Below are 15,736 nucleotides of genomic sequence, written 5' to 3' on the forward strand. Positions count from 1 at the left end.
AATATGAAATTGGGCGAGGTTAGGATCAATGATACCCGAGTCCGACCTGACCAAGAAGCTGGACCCCTCCAAAACATTGTGGTATCAAATTCTAGTTTAAAATCAAGTCCAAGTAGGCTGGCACAAATACGAATTTCAATCTGTAGATGGGGTCTTTTGCAAGATGGTCTGCAGCCTATTAGATTGATGCAGTGCTTTTAGCTGATGAAAGATGCCTGGTCTGCTCTTGAATGTGACTTCAGAATAGATTGGTTTGCTCAAGAAACCTCTTGGGCCACTGCAGAGTGTGCTTTCCCTTTGCAGCTTTCACATTGCCATATCTTTTACAGGCTTTCAAGCAAAAGGAAAAGGATTAGTATAAATATTCTCCATCACACTCCTATATTATCTAATAGAAGGAAACAACAAAAATGGATAGACTTCATACACATCCATCTAAAACAATTAATTCCATACACATATAAAACTAAACATAATTTCATTAAGGAAATGAAATATATTATCCCTCTTAGCAGAAATATTCTGAGTTTCTCCTTCCAAATCTCTTCATGAGGGTTCCCTTTGGGAAGAGAACCCCACCACCTTATCTATGCCTTTGACTTGATACTTGACACTAAACAACATTTCCTGCAACCAATAAATAGAATCATGGCATATCAGTTTTCATATAACTGAGTCCTTATAGTTTCCTTTTACTGAAGCACCATATCTTCTTCCATGGCCAAGTTCAGAGAGGACGAGTGTGATGGCCACTTGCTCTGCCACAGAGCAGGGCATTCTTGGGGATGGGATACTCATCCCTTATTGATTCAATTGGAGAGTATACACGCAGATAAAATTGCTGCCCGAGATACCGACGCGCCCAATACTCGCTCCTCACATTCCACATCCCCACATTGTCAAGCATAAGATATACTGCAGTCCATGACTTGGGATATACCTACAAGAACAACAATGGTGGCACCATGATTATCTCCTCTTATCATCACCTTTTCCATGTAAGCAACAACATTAGCAAGAAACAAAATGTTAACTAAATTATTAGACCTCATTCTTTTTGTTTTTTTTTTCTTTGAACTTTCTTCATAGCAAGATGCACTCAAGGGTTCAACACCTAATTGAATTCTAAGACAAATTAGATAAGTTATTTAAAAAATAAAGCACACTCAAAAATCACAAAATTACAATGGAAACATGTACTTATACATAAGTAGTAAAGCCTTATACACTCCATTTTTGCATTTTCTGTTAATTCTTTAAATTTTTCTTTACTTGTTTAGAAGTGACTAGTTTTCTAGGATTTCCCCTGAAAGAATTTGATTTTTTATAATAATCCACATCTACAAAGAACTACTAATAAAATAGTAATTGTTTAGTGTTCAATATTGCGAAAGAATTTCTATTTCATGCTGAAAACTCGTTTTGTTATGTTTGAAACTGATTTTATAAACCAATGCTTGAGTTTCTTGTGCATTAATATGTAGAGATCAATCTATAAAATTTTTGGTTTCTTCCTAGGCATTGTTATAGGTTGGTGCATCAACTTTCTAGGCTGTGCAAACATCAGAATGCTCCATAATATTGCATGAGAAAACATGGTAAGAGCTCAGTTCTTACTTGGGCAGTGCAGCGAGATACTGCGTCTCTAAGGTTGTAACCTTTTCGGCTGTCTGGCCTCCACTGCCCTCCATCCATCCTGCAAACAAAAAGAGAACCAACACCATCTCCAGTATGATAAAAGATTAGGCAGGGAGCACAAAAATCAGCTATAAATCATCAAGAAATGGCCACCATACCCCACAACCCAGAAGTTATAGCCATCAAGATGCCAGCTCTGGACAATGTCCTCACTGTTCTCGAACACAATCTCCACAAAGACTCGGTAGTTGGCAGCCATGACCGAGGTGTCGAGGTACTCCTTTCCACCTGGGGGGTGGTCGGAGATGCTTCCAAGCCGGAAGACTCCTCCAATCTTGAAGTGGTCGGCGAGCTTTAAGGGGGTGTCCGGCTCGACATAAGAGACGCTGTTAACTGCGTAACGCTGCTTGCCGTTCACCTGGGCGGCGGAGCTGGAGAGCTGGATGGTCCGGGTGACATTGATCATCCCGTAGTGGTATGAACCTTGGGGGTTTGGCCTTGGTCCGCTTGCAGTAAGGTTGGTCCTACGATTCCAGAGATACAGCAACGAGCAAGAATGAAGATATCATGAATCAGCCTTCACTTAGTAGGGGACTCAAGAATCCACAAACTGAATCTATGTTTTAAAAAAAAAAATTGAATTCGCCAGTTCATGCTCCTCATGTTTCTAGTAGGTTTAAGATCAGATGTTAATGAAGAGAGTGCAGCAGTAGTAGGTTGATTCAAAATATAATCAAGCTACCTGGGAAAAAAAATAATTAGAATATATTTGAATGATTGAGCTAAAAATTATATAGGATTCTTGGGTATAATCAGCAAAATTATAAGATTGTAGGTTGGGCTAAACCTATATTCATAAATACCTGAAAGTACTGTATTGTATAGAGAGAAAAAAAAAACCTGCCTATAAAATTCTAGCCACTTTTAGATATATATAAATATAGGCTTAATTCAGCCTATAAACTTATGATCTTACTGGTTGTACTAGCTTAACCGGTGAATTATAGGATTTTTAGCCCAATCATCTAAACATACAATTAAAGTAGATCAAAAAACTCATTTTCGGCCACCATAAGATGGGTCCAATAGGTAGAGAAGGTTAAGTGAAATAATAATGACATGATGTACCTTTTAACTTAGTTAATAACTGAGATAGGTGGCCATTTGGTCTAAAGTCATGTTTTTGAGCTATAAAAAATAAAATAAAATGAACGAAAAGGGAGTAAGATTGAGATAAAAGACAAAAGTATCCACAATTTAGACTAAAATTTCAAACTGAGGCCAGTCATGACTAGGGCACATGTAGGCCTAGCACTAAACACCGAACCTCTGCCATGATAATGACCCAAATCACAACAGGTTGGGCCCAAGATTAGCATAGGCCAAGCCCATATTATTTTCAACAATTCTATATATGTATGCATGAATGTATGTGTGTAACAAAGTGATGGAAAAATAGTAATACCTAAATGAACGGGCCTGATTAAGAGACCAGTCAATCTGGGTGGTGGGCCCACCAGGAATTGGGCCAGAAACCTTCTGCCCGGAGCTACTGTAGTGAAGAACAGCAGTGGTGGTGAGGACGGTGGTGGTGAAACGGGTAGAGACGGCAATATAGTAGTCCTTCGGCGCCTGGTCGGCGGTGACGAGAACCGATAACGATTGGCCAAGATGGACGTCGATGGAGGAGTAAGTATTCTGAAGGGTGTGGGTTCCCTCCACCTCCACCAGCTTCATCGTGTGACCTTGGATTCGGATGTTTAGCGAATTTTGGAGCCCCACATTTGAGATCCGAAGCCTGTAAGTCTTGCCTGCACCAAAATTTATGTAATTCATTACAAGGTTTGTGTTAACAATGAACAATGATGATAGCCGTTATTTGAAGTGCCGACTTCTCGAATATGTGAGTAACTTGTAACAAAGGAAACGATGTTGGACAAGCTTAGCTTGCATTCCTCGCGTATTGTACTGTTTACTTTCATTTGATCTGGCTGATTGTACTCACATTAGAGTGAAATGAAATGAAATGCTGTTTTGAAGAGAAAAAAAAAAAAAAGGAAACGGCATTGGAGGAAGTACCTTGATCAACTGTAAAATAAGCGCCGTTGGGGCCATGACCGTTGATGAGAATGCCGTCCGGGAAAGGGAGCTTCGTGCCACCGTCTAGCCTGGCTCTCAAAGCCTGGTCGCAAGAACAAAACAGTTCTCAGATTCATATATATATATAGTAATGTTTTCTTCTTTGCTGTTTTTTTTCTTTGGTGGTGAAGACTTAGCTGTTTACCATACATTTTGAATTTCCAAACGGTTAGATTTCAGTGTAAAACCAAGTTTGTTGAGACTTGGGTATCAACATTTGTAGGCAAATTTCGATAATAGAATCATTTTTTTGAGAAAAAATGGAAAATATATTCATAACCATTATTTCAGATTTACATCAGCAAGATCGCTGAACAACTTAAGGTGTATTTGGATATTTCTATAGGATTAGGCTGAAAATTTTGTAGAAATAGAATCTGTTGGTCCATCTATCTTACATTTTCTACAATCTATGAAGATCATTTTTTTTCTTACCACAGGATTTGGCTTGGATGTTATTTGGATGAATTCTACAGAATTTTTCGTCCATTCATGTTGGAATATCAAAACAGATCCTTAGAAGAGTAGTACAGAAAATAGGAGGAAGAGGAAGGTCTCAATATATAGCGTTCATTAATAGTAATTTTCATGCAAATGTCAGCCTATTGTTGGCATTGCAATCTGCATCTTTTGTTTGGAGATGTCTTGGTTGGTCCATTGAATGGGTAAGATAGTTTCATGGGATTGAATGAATGGGAGATCCTTAATTGGACCTCCATAAAAACTTTTATGCACAGCTGAATGCAGTTTTGTCATCTTATGGTGAAAATTTTGTGACATGGTACAATGGGGGGCCTCCTATCTCTGCTGCTGCTTGCTAGCTCCTGGGGAAAAGACCAAAAGTTGCCTGGTGTAAAACAATACCATGCTTCCATGTATCTTGGGCACCACTGGATCACCAATCATAGCACAACTAACAAAGCCATGACTAGGGTGGAAACTTTCATTGGATGGTCTTTGTGCCTAATTTTTTTGACCTAAACTCTTAGCTATTCCTCAATCAGATCAGATCCAGAAAAGTACCAAACAATAGATCTCAGTAGCAAACAAGGAGTCTTCAGGTGGAAGGTGATCTGAGAGGACAAAGAAGTGGTAAGGGAATAAACATAAAATTTATTGACATTGAGAAAAAAAAATTAGAAAATAAAGTTTTTTATGAATATTTTTCTAAAAATTCAAATTTACGTGAATACCCTCTTAAAATTTATACATAAAATACTATTTTTTGCACAAATGCCCTTAATTTAATAAAAATCATATTTATTTTAATTAAAAATAAAATAAAATTTTGAAATTACTTTTTTTTTTTTCTTCTATCTCAATCGCCTTATAAATATTTCTTTCTGTACATCCACCCATTAAAAGTATTTTAGTCATTTTAACATAAAACCGTTAATTTTTTAAAAGCATTAGATGAAGTAGGTACATATGCAAAAACACAAGAATTAAAAAAAAAAGATAAAATAGCAAAATAAGTATTTTATGAAGGTATACATATAAATATCTATTTTGAAAGGGTATTTATGTAAAATTCGATATTTAGAAAGTATTAATGCAAAAAAAATCTTTAAAAAAATATAATTTATATTATAACAAATTTATCAAGTAAGCTATTAGATCTAGACTCATTTGAGTAATATTTTCTAACATATATTCAGATCTCAATTCAGACATACCCAAAAGTACCCCAAGGCAACCAAGGAAACAGCCAAAAGGAACATGTGAGTCCACACGTCAGGTCCGTGCACAGACGTCCATGCCGTGCCAAAAAGGTGAAAGCCTGGGTTCCAAAATTTCTCATCAACACTGTGATAAACTCGCTAAACCCAATTCGTATGGATTAAGCAATGAAGGCAGAGCAATCCCGTGACTCCTTGTCCGTTGCACCCTTGGCAGGTGCACTCCATGTGACAACAATTTTGTGCACACCCAATAGCAACCACCGTGTGTCATCCAACCATTAGCCATCATGATTCATCCTTAACGGTCGAGATCTTAACGACTCATTTGATTCGCACGAAAAAAAAAAAGTTAGAAATTTTTCTAAAATATAAAAAATAGTTTTTCTATAAAAATAAGATTCTCATATTTTATTAAAAAAAAATTATAACCTTCCCGACGGAAAATTGAGGAATTTTTTCTAAAAATATCCTCTATCTTTTAGATATAGAATAAGATCTTTCTTTTTATTTATTTAGGGCATAACAAATATTTAACATATGCTCGACCAAATATAAGCCACTTTGAAATATGTAGATACGCAGAAACTACTTTTTCAGATATCATATAGCAATGAAGAAAAATTTGGATGCGAATGCTTAGGATGTGGAATATAAAAAGGGAGGCTTACTGAGTGATTCGCCTTGTACCAATCACCGATGAGGACGGTGTAATCGCCGGCAGGCTCCGAGAATGGGACAGGAATGAGGGGCCGGCTGAGGATTCGGAATCCGCCGAAGCCCCCGGCGGCCTTGTGGAAGTAGAGGGAGGGGAAGTAGAAGTAGCTGCCAATTTGGTCCTTCACCTGCAAAATGTAGGTGAAGTTCTTGCCCGGCGGAATTGGGCAGTTGGTTCCGGAGACCCCATCCTCCCATGAATTCCTCCTTTGCTGCACTCCATTCCTGTTCCAAAGATTGCACCAACTTATAATTATAATCCATTACTTCTATAATGATCTCGAAACTAGTGTGAACCACTCTTCTGCCAAAATTATATAGTTGTTTTCCACAGTAATGTTATTTCCTTTAATCACAGACAATCACTTCCACTCAGCATATAAAAGTATTAATTACGTGGAAAACAGCAACAAAATGCTAATATTCAAACTAAACCTTTTAAGGATCTATGACTAATTATTAAATGACTAATAAACTTCAAATACTTGAAGTTTCAACTTGTGGGGACAGTTTTTTATCTGTATCAGTACTGAAACTCAATCCTTCAGTAAATGCTAAACAGTTGATTGGAGACCACTGGGTTGCTCTTTTTCTCAGCATCTAGTACAGTGGTCACTGTACTGGCTGTTAGTAAAAAGTGCAGAAAAATTTTGCTACAGTTCATCACCTATGTGACTTCTTTTTGGGTCAGAAGTTTGCCTGCTAGCTTTGCCTGGCTGGATATATGGTCACCATCACCGACACTCCAATGGCACAAGTGCCGAGGGCTAATCCAGGATATTATTGATAAGGCCTTAGAAGTTAGTAAAATTCATACAAAAACTTAATAAGTACAACATAAGCGTAAAAATATAGCTTCCATGATCATCCGTAGAAGATGAGCAAGAAAGAAGAGAAAGTAGGAATTAACACTTGCCATGAGATGAGGAAGGGCTCGGTCAGGCTGTTGTGTACATTGATAATGAGATTGTCATTGGTGACCGAGTAGATATCTGGCCCCGGAAATTGCCCATTGATCAGTATCCCCTATACCAAAAACACCAAAGAAAACATCATCAAAATGCCACAAAAAATGGCCTCCTAAAAAGAAAAAAGAACACACAGAGAGAGAGAGAGAGAGTACCTGCTGCCTTACACCAAGAGGATAGATGTCTCCAAAAGTGACATTCCAAGTGAAGAACCTATATGGATTATCGGCACCAACAAAGATGGAGATTGAGAGCCAACACAAGAGAGCAAAGGTTGCAGTGTTTAAAGTCATTTTTGTGAAAAGGATGGATTGGGAGTGGAGGAAAGAGATTGGGAGGTGAAGAAAAAAATACGACAAAACCCGAACTCTCTCTCCTCTTTATCTTTTTCTTGTCCTCTCTCACCTCTCCATTGGGTATATGGTGATGATCAAAGGAGAGAGATCGGGTTGGGAGAGGAAAGAATAGAATGGGCTTGTAAGCAAAGCATTGGTGATGGATACGAATGATGAAGGATAGCTTTGCTCTTATAGAATTGCAGTGCGGTGCAGAGGGATGAAAGAGCGCGTAAAGTGAGATGGACAGCGTTACATTGAGCCCCTCTCGCTCTCTTTACCCTTCATTTCAGTGTATCTTAATGAGCTGAGGCTGGCCAAATGGAAGCCTCCTTCCAAGTTCATGAAAGTGTCCTCTAGCGAGAGCATGTTTACGTTAACTAGCTCATGGGGAGCACATGAGAATTAAATGTTTTCTGAAAGAAGCCTAAGATGATGGGCGCCTCTCAAGGCGTGAGAAGGGTGGTGCGTGGGCTCCACCATTTCCTTTCTCTCTTTTCTCTCGCCAAGAGAAGAGAGAGATAGCCAAGCGCAGGACAGCTCACTTGGACAAATCCCCCGTGATGGCGCGAACTTTGACGGGCCGCACACGGAGAAACCATGTGCAGTGAGTTGTGAGACGGGAGGAGGTGAATGAACACCGCATTGTTTTGAGACAACCAAAGCTGTCGTTTCTTTCGTTGGGCTTGAGTAATGGTAGAGATGGCAAAATAGATAAAATATTTATTTATTTATTTATTTATTTTTTGCATAAGCACCCTCCTAAATATCGAATTTTGCAATGTATGTATATCCTCGTAAAACACTTGTTTTGCCATTCTACCATTTTTTTAATCTTTATTTTTGCATATGTATCCATGCTATTTAACGGCGATAAAAAATTAACGGTTTCAAATTAAAATGACTAAAATACTCTTAATGGGTAGACATGCAAATAGATCGCGATCCCGATAGCAGAAGAAGAAGAAGACAGAAATAATAGTGTAATTTTAAAATTTTATTTTATTCTTAATTAATATAAATTTGATTTTTCTTAACACCATTGGAACAACCGTTATATTACGGGCATTTGCACAATAACAGAGTTTTACGAGGGTATACATGCAAATATCAATTTTGGAAAAGTATTTATGCAAAATCTGATATTTAGAAGGGTATCCATGCAAAAAACTCTATGAGCTCGAATCCAATTTGTTTATTAAATAAATCAAAAATCTAAGTTTAATTCTGACTATTGCTTTAGATAGGTAATTTAACTCAATCTACGATGGATTGGATTAAGTTACATGGGTCAAATGCCACTCTTAAGTAAGGATAGTGAGGAGGAGGGCAAAGATGATTGCTCTTCCATTCAGTAAAGTACATGTGCTCATTCAGGATCCAATGGCATTGGGAATGTACAAGACTTTACTGGAATTTAATAGCTTGGGACTTTCATAAGGGAACATAAATTAGATTGCATGATTGATTCTAGGATCTCTCATCTCTTAAATGATTTATTAAATGTGCCTAGTGTGGTTAGTCAAGGTTATACTCTTTTTCCGTGCATAGTGCTGGACTTAGAATTGAAAAAAAAAAAAATTTATATGTGTTCCAAACGCTTGATCAAAGAAAATGAAACCAATAGAAATATAAATACTATATAAATCCTAAGTCATCTAGGGCTCGTTTGGTTCGCGGAAAGTATTTTTCCTCCTAGGAATATGATTCCTGGGAATCAGATTCCTAGGAAGAGGATACCTAGGAAAGTATTTTTGGCATGTTTGGTTAACCATGGGAAAGTGACAAATTTCCAAAGTGCTTATGTTTGGTTGACCATCCACTTTCCTAGGAAAGTTATGTATAATTTCTATTTTGCCCTTAATAAAAATTAGGTCTTTAATGCCTCTTTAATGCTGAAGGGTCTTTTTGGAAAAAAATAAAAAAGGAGTGATTCCCACCTCATGGGAAAGTAACTTTCCCATGTTTCTCATAGAAAAGACTTTCCCATGAAATGTGGGAATCATATTCCCATGGGAATACAACTTTTCCATCTCTCTCTTTTGAAAACTCCAACCAAACAAGAGGCATTTCATTACTTTCCCGTTGACCACACTTTTCTCCCTTTTTTTTCCTGCGAACCAAACGAGCCCCTAATACATTCTAGAAATATGCATGTGCAATCACGATTTTTTTGTACAGTAAAATTGATCACTTGTTATAAAGTCATTATATATAAAATCTATATATATATGAGAAACTAAAAAGTTCTAAACTAAAAAATAACATAGGATGCCATTACTGGGCCTATGTAGAATAATGAAACTAAAGATAGTAGCAGCCCATACTATAGAGTTATTCCTCTTCTAACTATTTCCCCCACAAAAAAAGAGATACTATTAGTTCAAATAATAATCTTGGCAAATTATATTCATCAAAATTAAAAATAATAATTAGGAGTTTTTGGAACTAACATCATGGTTGGAATTTAGCTTATGCCTACACCCTCTTATATTTTCCGGCAGAATAAACTTGGGAAACAGAGAGAGAAACGGTATGCTGGGATTAGAATCATGTTATACCATATAAAAGCAAAAGAAATGGCATGAAAATAAAGATCATCAAAACCAAAAAATTCTTAGCATTCTTACATTTTTTTACTATCTATGACCATCATTATGATTGTTGGTTGCTATTGGCGTCCATTGTCAAAGGAGAAAAAAGGATTCAAGGCGAGCATGTGTTTAGTCTCACATTGATTATTCATCGAAAAGATATTAGAAATTTATATAAAAATACAGAATCCAAAAAATATTTTTCAACAAGTTTTTTTGGATAAGGTACTGGGTTGTAATAAATGATATCAGAGGATGCGACATACAGCCCACGTAGACTAAGGGACACTGCAGTCATAGTTTATGTGGATTAGAAGACACTACATGCAGCATGGATTCATTGGGATTGATTATGGGCCAATTGTAGTGTTTTTATTTTTTTTTATTTTTTACATGAGGTTCTGAATTGTTATGGGAGATCTTTAGAAACTATGTTTATGTCAAGCAATTAAGACATAGGACCAAAATGGCCTATGAAGGGTTGTCCGTCACAATTTTCCCACGCTAACAAAGATAAGCCAGTAACATGGGAATTGAAATCACGTAGTCAAACGTTTACTTCCTTTTTATGGTCCCCAGGTGGAGTTCTCCCAAGATTGATAAAAAAAAAACTTTATGGTATGTGTTTTATATATAATAACGTTGCACAAGGACACTTCTTATTCAGGGAAAACTGGCAACAGGTGAGATAAGACCTCTTATCATGTGATTATTTTTTAGGTGATAGAATACTTCTTAAACATATTTTAATTTATTATAAAGTGAACTTCCTCCAATTGTCAAATGAATTGACAATATTGTCAAATATATAGACTGCAGTTTTCAAATAGAGAAACTGGATTCAAATAAACTCAAATTAATTAAGCCAAGTCGGACGATACATCTGCTACATGCTGGCATGCAATGAATCTATGGTCATATATAACAGCAGTAGTTTCAAAATCTTAAAAAAAGGGTGCGAATTCTAACGGACACTAAAAAAAAAATATATATATATTTTTTAGTGCATTTTAGAGTTCTTACGAACAACGTCGGGCTTTCAAAAGCATTGCAAAAGCGTCAGACAAGTGGAAGTGGGAAATTTTCTTTTCGGACTTTAGATGACGCTTAAGTGTACCTGTCGATGCTTATTAAAAGCGTCCGCAAAAATTGGCATTTGTGCCAAACTTGCCGACGCTTTTACCTAGCGTCGGCATGAAAAGATTGGGAAAATTCATTTTTTCTGTAGTGAGATTATTATCAAATGAGAGATACCATGTAATTAGTATCGCTCTTTTGTCATATTTGATAATTTTTAAAGAGGATTCATGCCACTTCATTTCATAATTTAATAACTAAGTTGAAAATTAAGGACGTGGTGATAACTTGCACTTGCATGTCAAGGAGATTTAAAGAGAAGAGAATTATCAAATCCTATCTAAACTTTAATGTTGTGCCTGGTATTTGTTTTCTTACCTCATTCTATAAACAAATAAAGCGATCACTCCTAATTCAAGCCTTGGGTAGATACAAGAAACAACATAGATTTTATTGTGTATAATTATGAAATTGCAATTGTTTCATTTCATGCAGTTTTACCATTTTGGAACTTTGCTCTATTTTTTTCTCAAAAAAAAGAGGGAACTCTATATCTGTCCAAGACAAAATCAATTGAAATTATGAATAATACTTTCCTTGAAATTTCTGAAAAGTGAAAAAAAAAAAGCTGTATCACCGAATTGAGAAGCAAATGCTAGGTCTCTAGAGAGTGTGGCATCTCTACTAGAGCCTCCAGCAAAAGTGTTAATGGGAAAGGTATCTTGTAGAGCATTTTGCACAAGTACTTTATTCTTTCTTCTTCTTCTTCTTTGCTTAGGCAAAAGGGGAAGGAGGGAGGAAGGAACAAGCCCATCCCCGCGTAGCAGCCTCCACTGGATCCCTATCCACCAGGAGAATGTTCGATGCGGGCAAAACTGACCGTATGTTAGGCACGTTAGCCATTTTTACTCATACCCTCCTCACCCGTGGCCCGGCTCAGTTATCTCTCTGCGCTCCGATCTGAACTTTCGTATAAGTACGCTATATCCGGCACCACCGAAGCTACCAGCGGACCAATAAATCCTTCCACCCCATGTGTTTGAACGGGAGACATCCGGTCCCCTTATTTAATCGACGCCCGCGCGTTTTGAACTCGGACCGTGCGGATGAAAGTAATGGCCCAGTTCCACTAAGCTACCACCTCAGTGGCCATAACTACGTTTCATTGGCACATTTAATCTGATAAGTTCTTCACGGTAGAAATGATTCACACTGACACTCAAAAGCGGAGAATGGTCAAATATATGTCTCATAGGCAATAATCATCTTTCCATTCATTGTCATAGATGGCCATAATGATTTTTTCATTGGGAATAGCAGTGGATCCATTTAGATCATGGCTTTGGCACGCAGATAAGCTTCAAAGCCTGCACTATTTTGGTCAACAATGGTACTAAGAGAGGGATTTAGGTTAGAAGAAAGGGCGGAGATGATGCATTTTTAGGTGGTAGTCAATAGTGATGAGCCAACAGAAGGAGGCGCAACAAGCGACTTTGGAGCGGGGTGTGTTTAGTTTCATATAGTAGCATTGAAGTAGGGATAATTAATGAATGAGGAAGGAAAGGTGAGCAATAAATCCAGGTTGCCAAGTTCCTGAGAAGGTGTTAGAGTTGATCAATGGCTACTGAGTTTTCCTCCTGTGCAGCCTAAATATTGTCTATAGGCAGGGTAATTGGTGTTTTAAGAGAAATTAATTCAAGAAAGATGTTTGTTTTGGTCATAATATCATGATTTAGGACCTGATGATTTTAATAGGTTAAGAGTGTTGCCATTGAATTATGGACCGAGGTCGGAACGTAGCTCGGCTGGCCCTAAGGTCGGCGGGAATCGGCCTGCAAGAAGTCTGCTTGCCGAAGAATTTCCGACAGGGACCCTTCAATGCCTAAGTTACTATAGAGTGGCAATAGTACAGAATGAAAAAGTTTTTGTCGAGTATGGTTCTCTGTAAATAATATTGCATGCTATTGTATTGCGTTGCATCGCGTACCTAAGATCCCCTGGATCTCCCATTTATATAGGAGAGTCAATTTTGTCGTTATGTGGGTCGGCATGCACCGGTGGTCAAGTGACGGCCAATAGTACGATCTGGGCGTAGGCGGCATACAATACTGACTGCGCGCCGAATACAGAGATGTCGCAACGGCCAGTCGTTGTTACGATGGCCGATTGCGAGGATTGTCTATCTCTATCGGCACATGTCGGTTGGCTCCTTGATGGGAGGTAAAGTTGCTTACCTCGGTTGGTTGGCACCTCGATTTGTATTGAGGTTGTTGGGATCGGATTGGTTGTCGGGATCGGATTGGTTTGAGGACTACTAGGCACATGTCATACGCCAACGATTGAGAGTGATGGCTAGGCTGACCGAATTCTGGCCAAACTGGTTCCGGTTATGCGGCTACCTGCTACAGGCCCTAGACTATCTCAGTCAGCGTCTGCACCTATTAAATGAGTAAGTTGAACTGCTTATTGCCCATTGGTGCAGCAGGCTGCTTTAGCAGAATATGTTTCGGGCTCCGCAACGACTCTCGGAAGGTCGAAGCATGATGTTGTGAAGCATGCGATGCACTGCAATCTCATTGTGACCTCTCTTTTAGCGCCAATTTGTTGCCGTTGAATCCTAGATCGAGGTCGGAGCACAGCTTGGCTGACCCTGAGGTTGGCGGAAACCAAGCTGAATTGGCTGGCCAAGGTCTGGGTAGCTGGTGTCCTCCTGACTAGCCTGCAAGAAGTCTGCTTACCAGAAAGTTTCCAACAAGAGATCCTCTAATGCCTAAGTGAGAATAGAGTGGCAATAGTGTGGAAGGAAGAAGTTTTGTAGAGTATAGTTCTCTGTAAATAATATTGCATGATATTGTATTGCATTGCATTGTGTACTTGAGGTCCCTCGGATCACCCCTTATATAGAGGAGTCAATTAAGTCGTTATGTGGGTCGGCATGCATCGATAGTCAGGTGGTGGCCAGTAGTACAGCCACAGCGTGGGCGGCATAGGTACTGACCACACACCGAATGCAGAGCTGTGGCAACGACCAATTGCTGTCACGATAATTGATTGCCAAGATTATCAGTCTCTATCGGCATGTGTTGATTGGCAACATTGGCTCCTTGGTCGGAGGCAAAGTTGCTCATCTCGGTCAGTTGGCACCTCGTTCGGGGCTGAAATTGTCTACCTCGGTTTGTACCAAGATTGTCAGGGTCGATCTAGTCTCGAGGTCAAGGTATCCAATATTTTTCCCATCAAAGAGAATACATTACAAAATAGATATTTATTTTGGTCCATGTAATCATGGCTTGATATGTGATGAGTAGTACCTCCATTGCTTATATAGGTAATATCATTATTAAATTTGTGGTGAAGTAAAAACCATTGGTTGCATAATAAATACACAAATTATTTATCTATATAATGCATAACAATTTGAATATTAATTTTATGTTTAAATAAAATAGTCTATAAAACAAATCATGATACATTATCCATTTTCACAAGGATTACCGAAGAATGAGAATTTTTTGGATAATTTCACATGTACGGCCAAATCCTCTTTCTATTTGCTTTTAAGAGTACTATATATATATATATATATATATAGCAAATCGATTCTATAAAAGGAAAAACTTTGCCAAGCAATCCATCCACCTCAAAATTTGACCAGAGACAGAGAGTTGGTATGTGTTTACCCTCATATTAATTGTTGTAATTTTTTTGATTTTTCTAAAATAAACTAACAAATGGGTGTAGATAATGCATGAATAAAAATGAATAAAAAACAAAATGAAAAGTGAACAAGTAAAAAATTTAAAAGAAAAATATTCTAAAATTTTATTAACCATAAAGAGATTGGATTTTCCAAGCCCTATCTAAACAAGTGTTGGTTGACCAAATTGTACAAAGATCCATGAATTATTCGTATTGGACAAGGTAGACACCTGATCTACATCCGGTGATGAGGTTGCTTGGACCAACTCATGAAGTGGTTCCAAATACTAGATATCAATTATTAGATATGTAAACATCCAGTGGTTTAAAATCAATTTCGCCAAGTTGGTTTCAGGCAATTTAGATATTTAAAAAGAAGACTCGGGGCTACAATCCCCTCTTCAAAACCTTTGACAACTGACTATTATTTGCCGCAATCAATTCCTTGGGAGCACCCATGAACTTCTTGCATCTTGATTCTTCACAACAATTCCATCCTAGAGATCATTTATCTACTTAATTATTTTCTTCTATATAATCAATTTTTATCAGCATGGTTTTATACATGTGAGTTATTATTTTTTTCTTTCTTTCTTTACAATACTATTGTTCGATCGAAATTTTGAATCTTTTTACTAGGGCAAAAAATGCTGAATCTTGTCTCTTGATCAACACATGCCTACTTATCGACCTGATTGATTTGGCACACCAGCAATCCAATGGACTACTAAACTAGTTTTCCAGAAACAATGGCAAATATTTTTCTTGTCTAGATTTGTTTTATTTAAAATTTTGCTACTGACTCCCAGAAGGTTAAGTGACATTGGAAAGTAATTAGAAAACCTGTTTAATTTGTTAATACTTTGAAAAAAATAATGGCACCATGATTC

At 37.6% G+C, this 15,736-nt stretch overlaps 1 protein-coding gene across 1 annotated transcript; it reads right to left on the reverse strand.

Moving 5' to 3' along the window:
• Positions 1–420: 420 nt before the first annotated feature.
• Positions 421–7,733, reverse strand: LOC103708700 (L-ascorbate oxidase homolog). The gene is made up of 8 exons (XM_039123844.1): positions 7,297–7,733; positions 7,090–7,199; positions 6,128–6,398; positions 3,718–3,820; positions 3,104–3,449; positions 1,797–2,162; positions 1,618–1,696; positions 421–940 (listed from the first exon to the last, which is right to left on the reverse strand). Exons 1-8 carry the CDS (start codon positions 7,432–7,434, stop codon positions 728–730), a joined length of 1,626 nt encoding a protein of 541 aa, XP_038979772.1. The 5' UTR covers positions 7,435–7,733; the 3' UTR covers positions 421–727.
• Positions 7,734–15,736: the final 8,003 nt, after the last annotated feature.

This window comes from Phoenix dactylifera, chromosome 2, assembly GCF_009389715.1.
Source record: "Phoenix dactylifera cultivar Barhee BC4 chromosome 2, palm_55x_up_171113_PBpolish2nd_filt_p, whole genome shotgun sequence".
Taxonomy (NCBI): domain Eukaryota; kingdom Viridiplantae; phylum Streptophyta; class Magnoliopsida; order Arecales; family Arecaceae; genus Phoenix; species Phoenix dactylifera.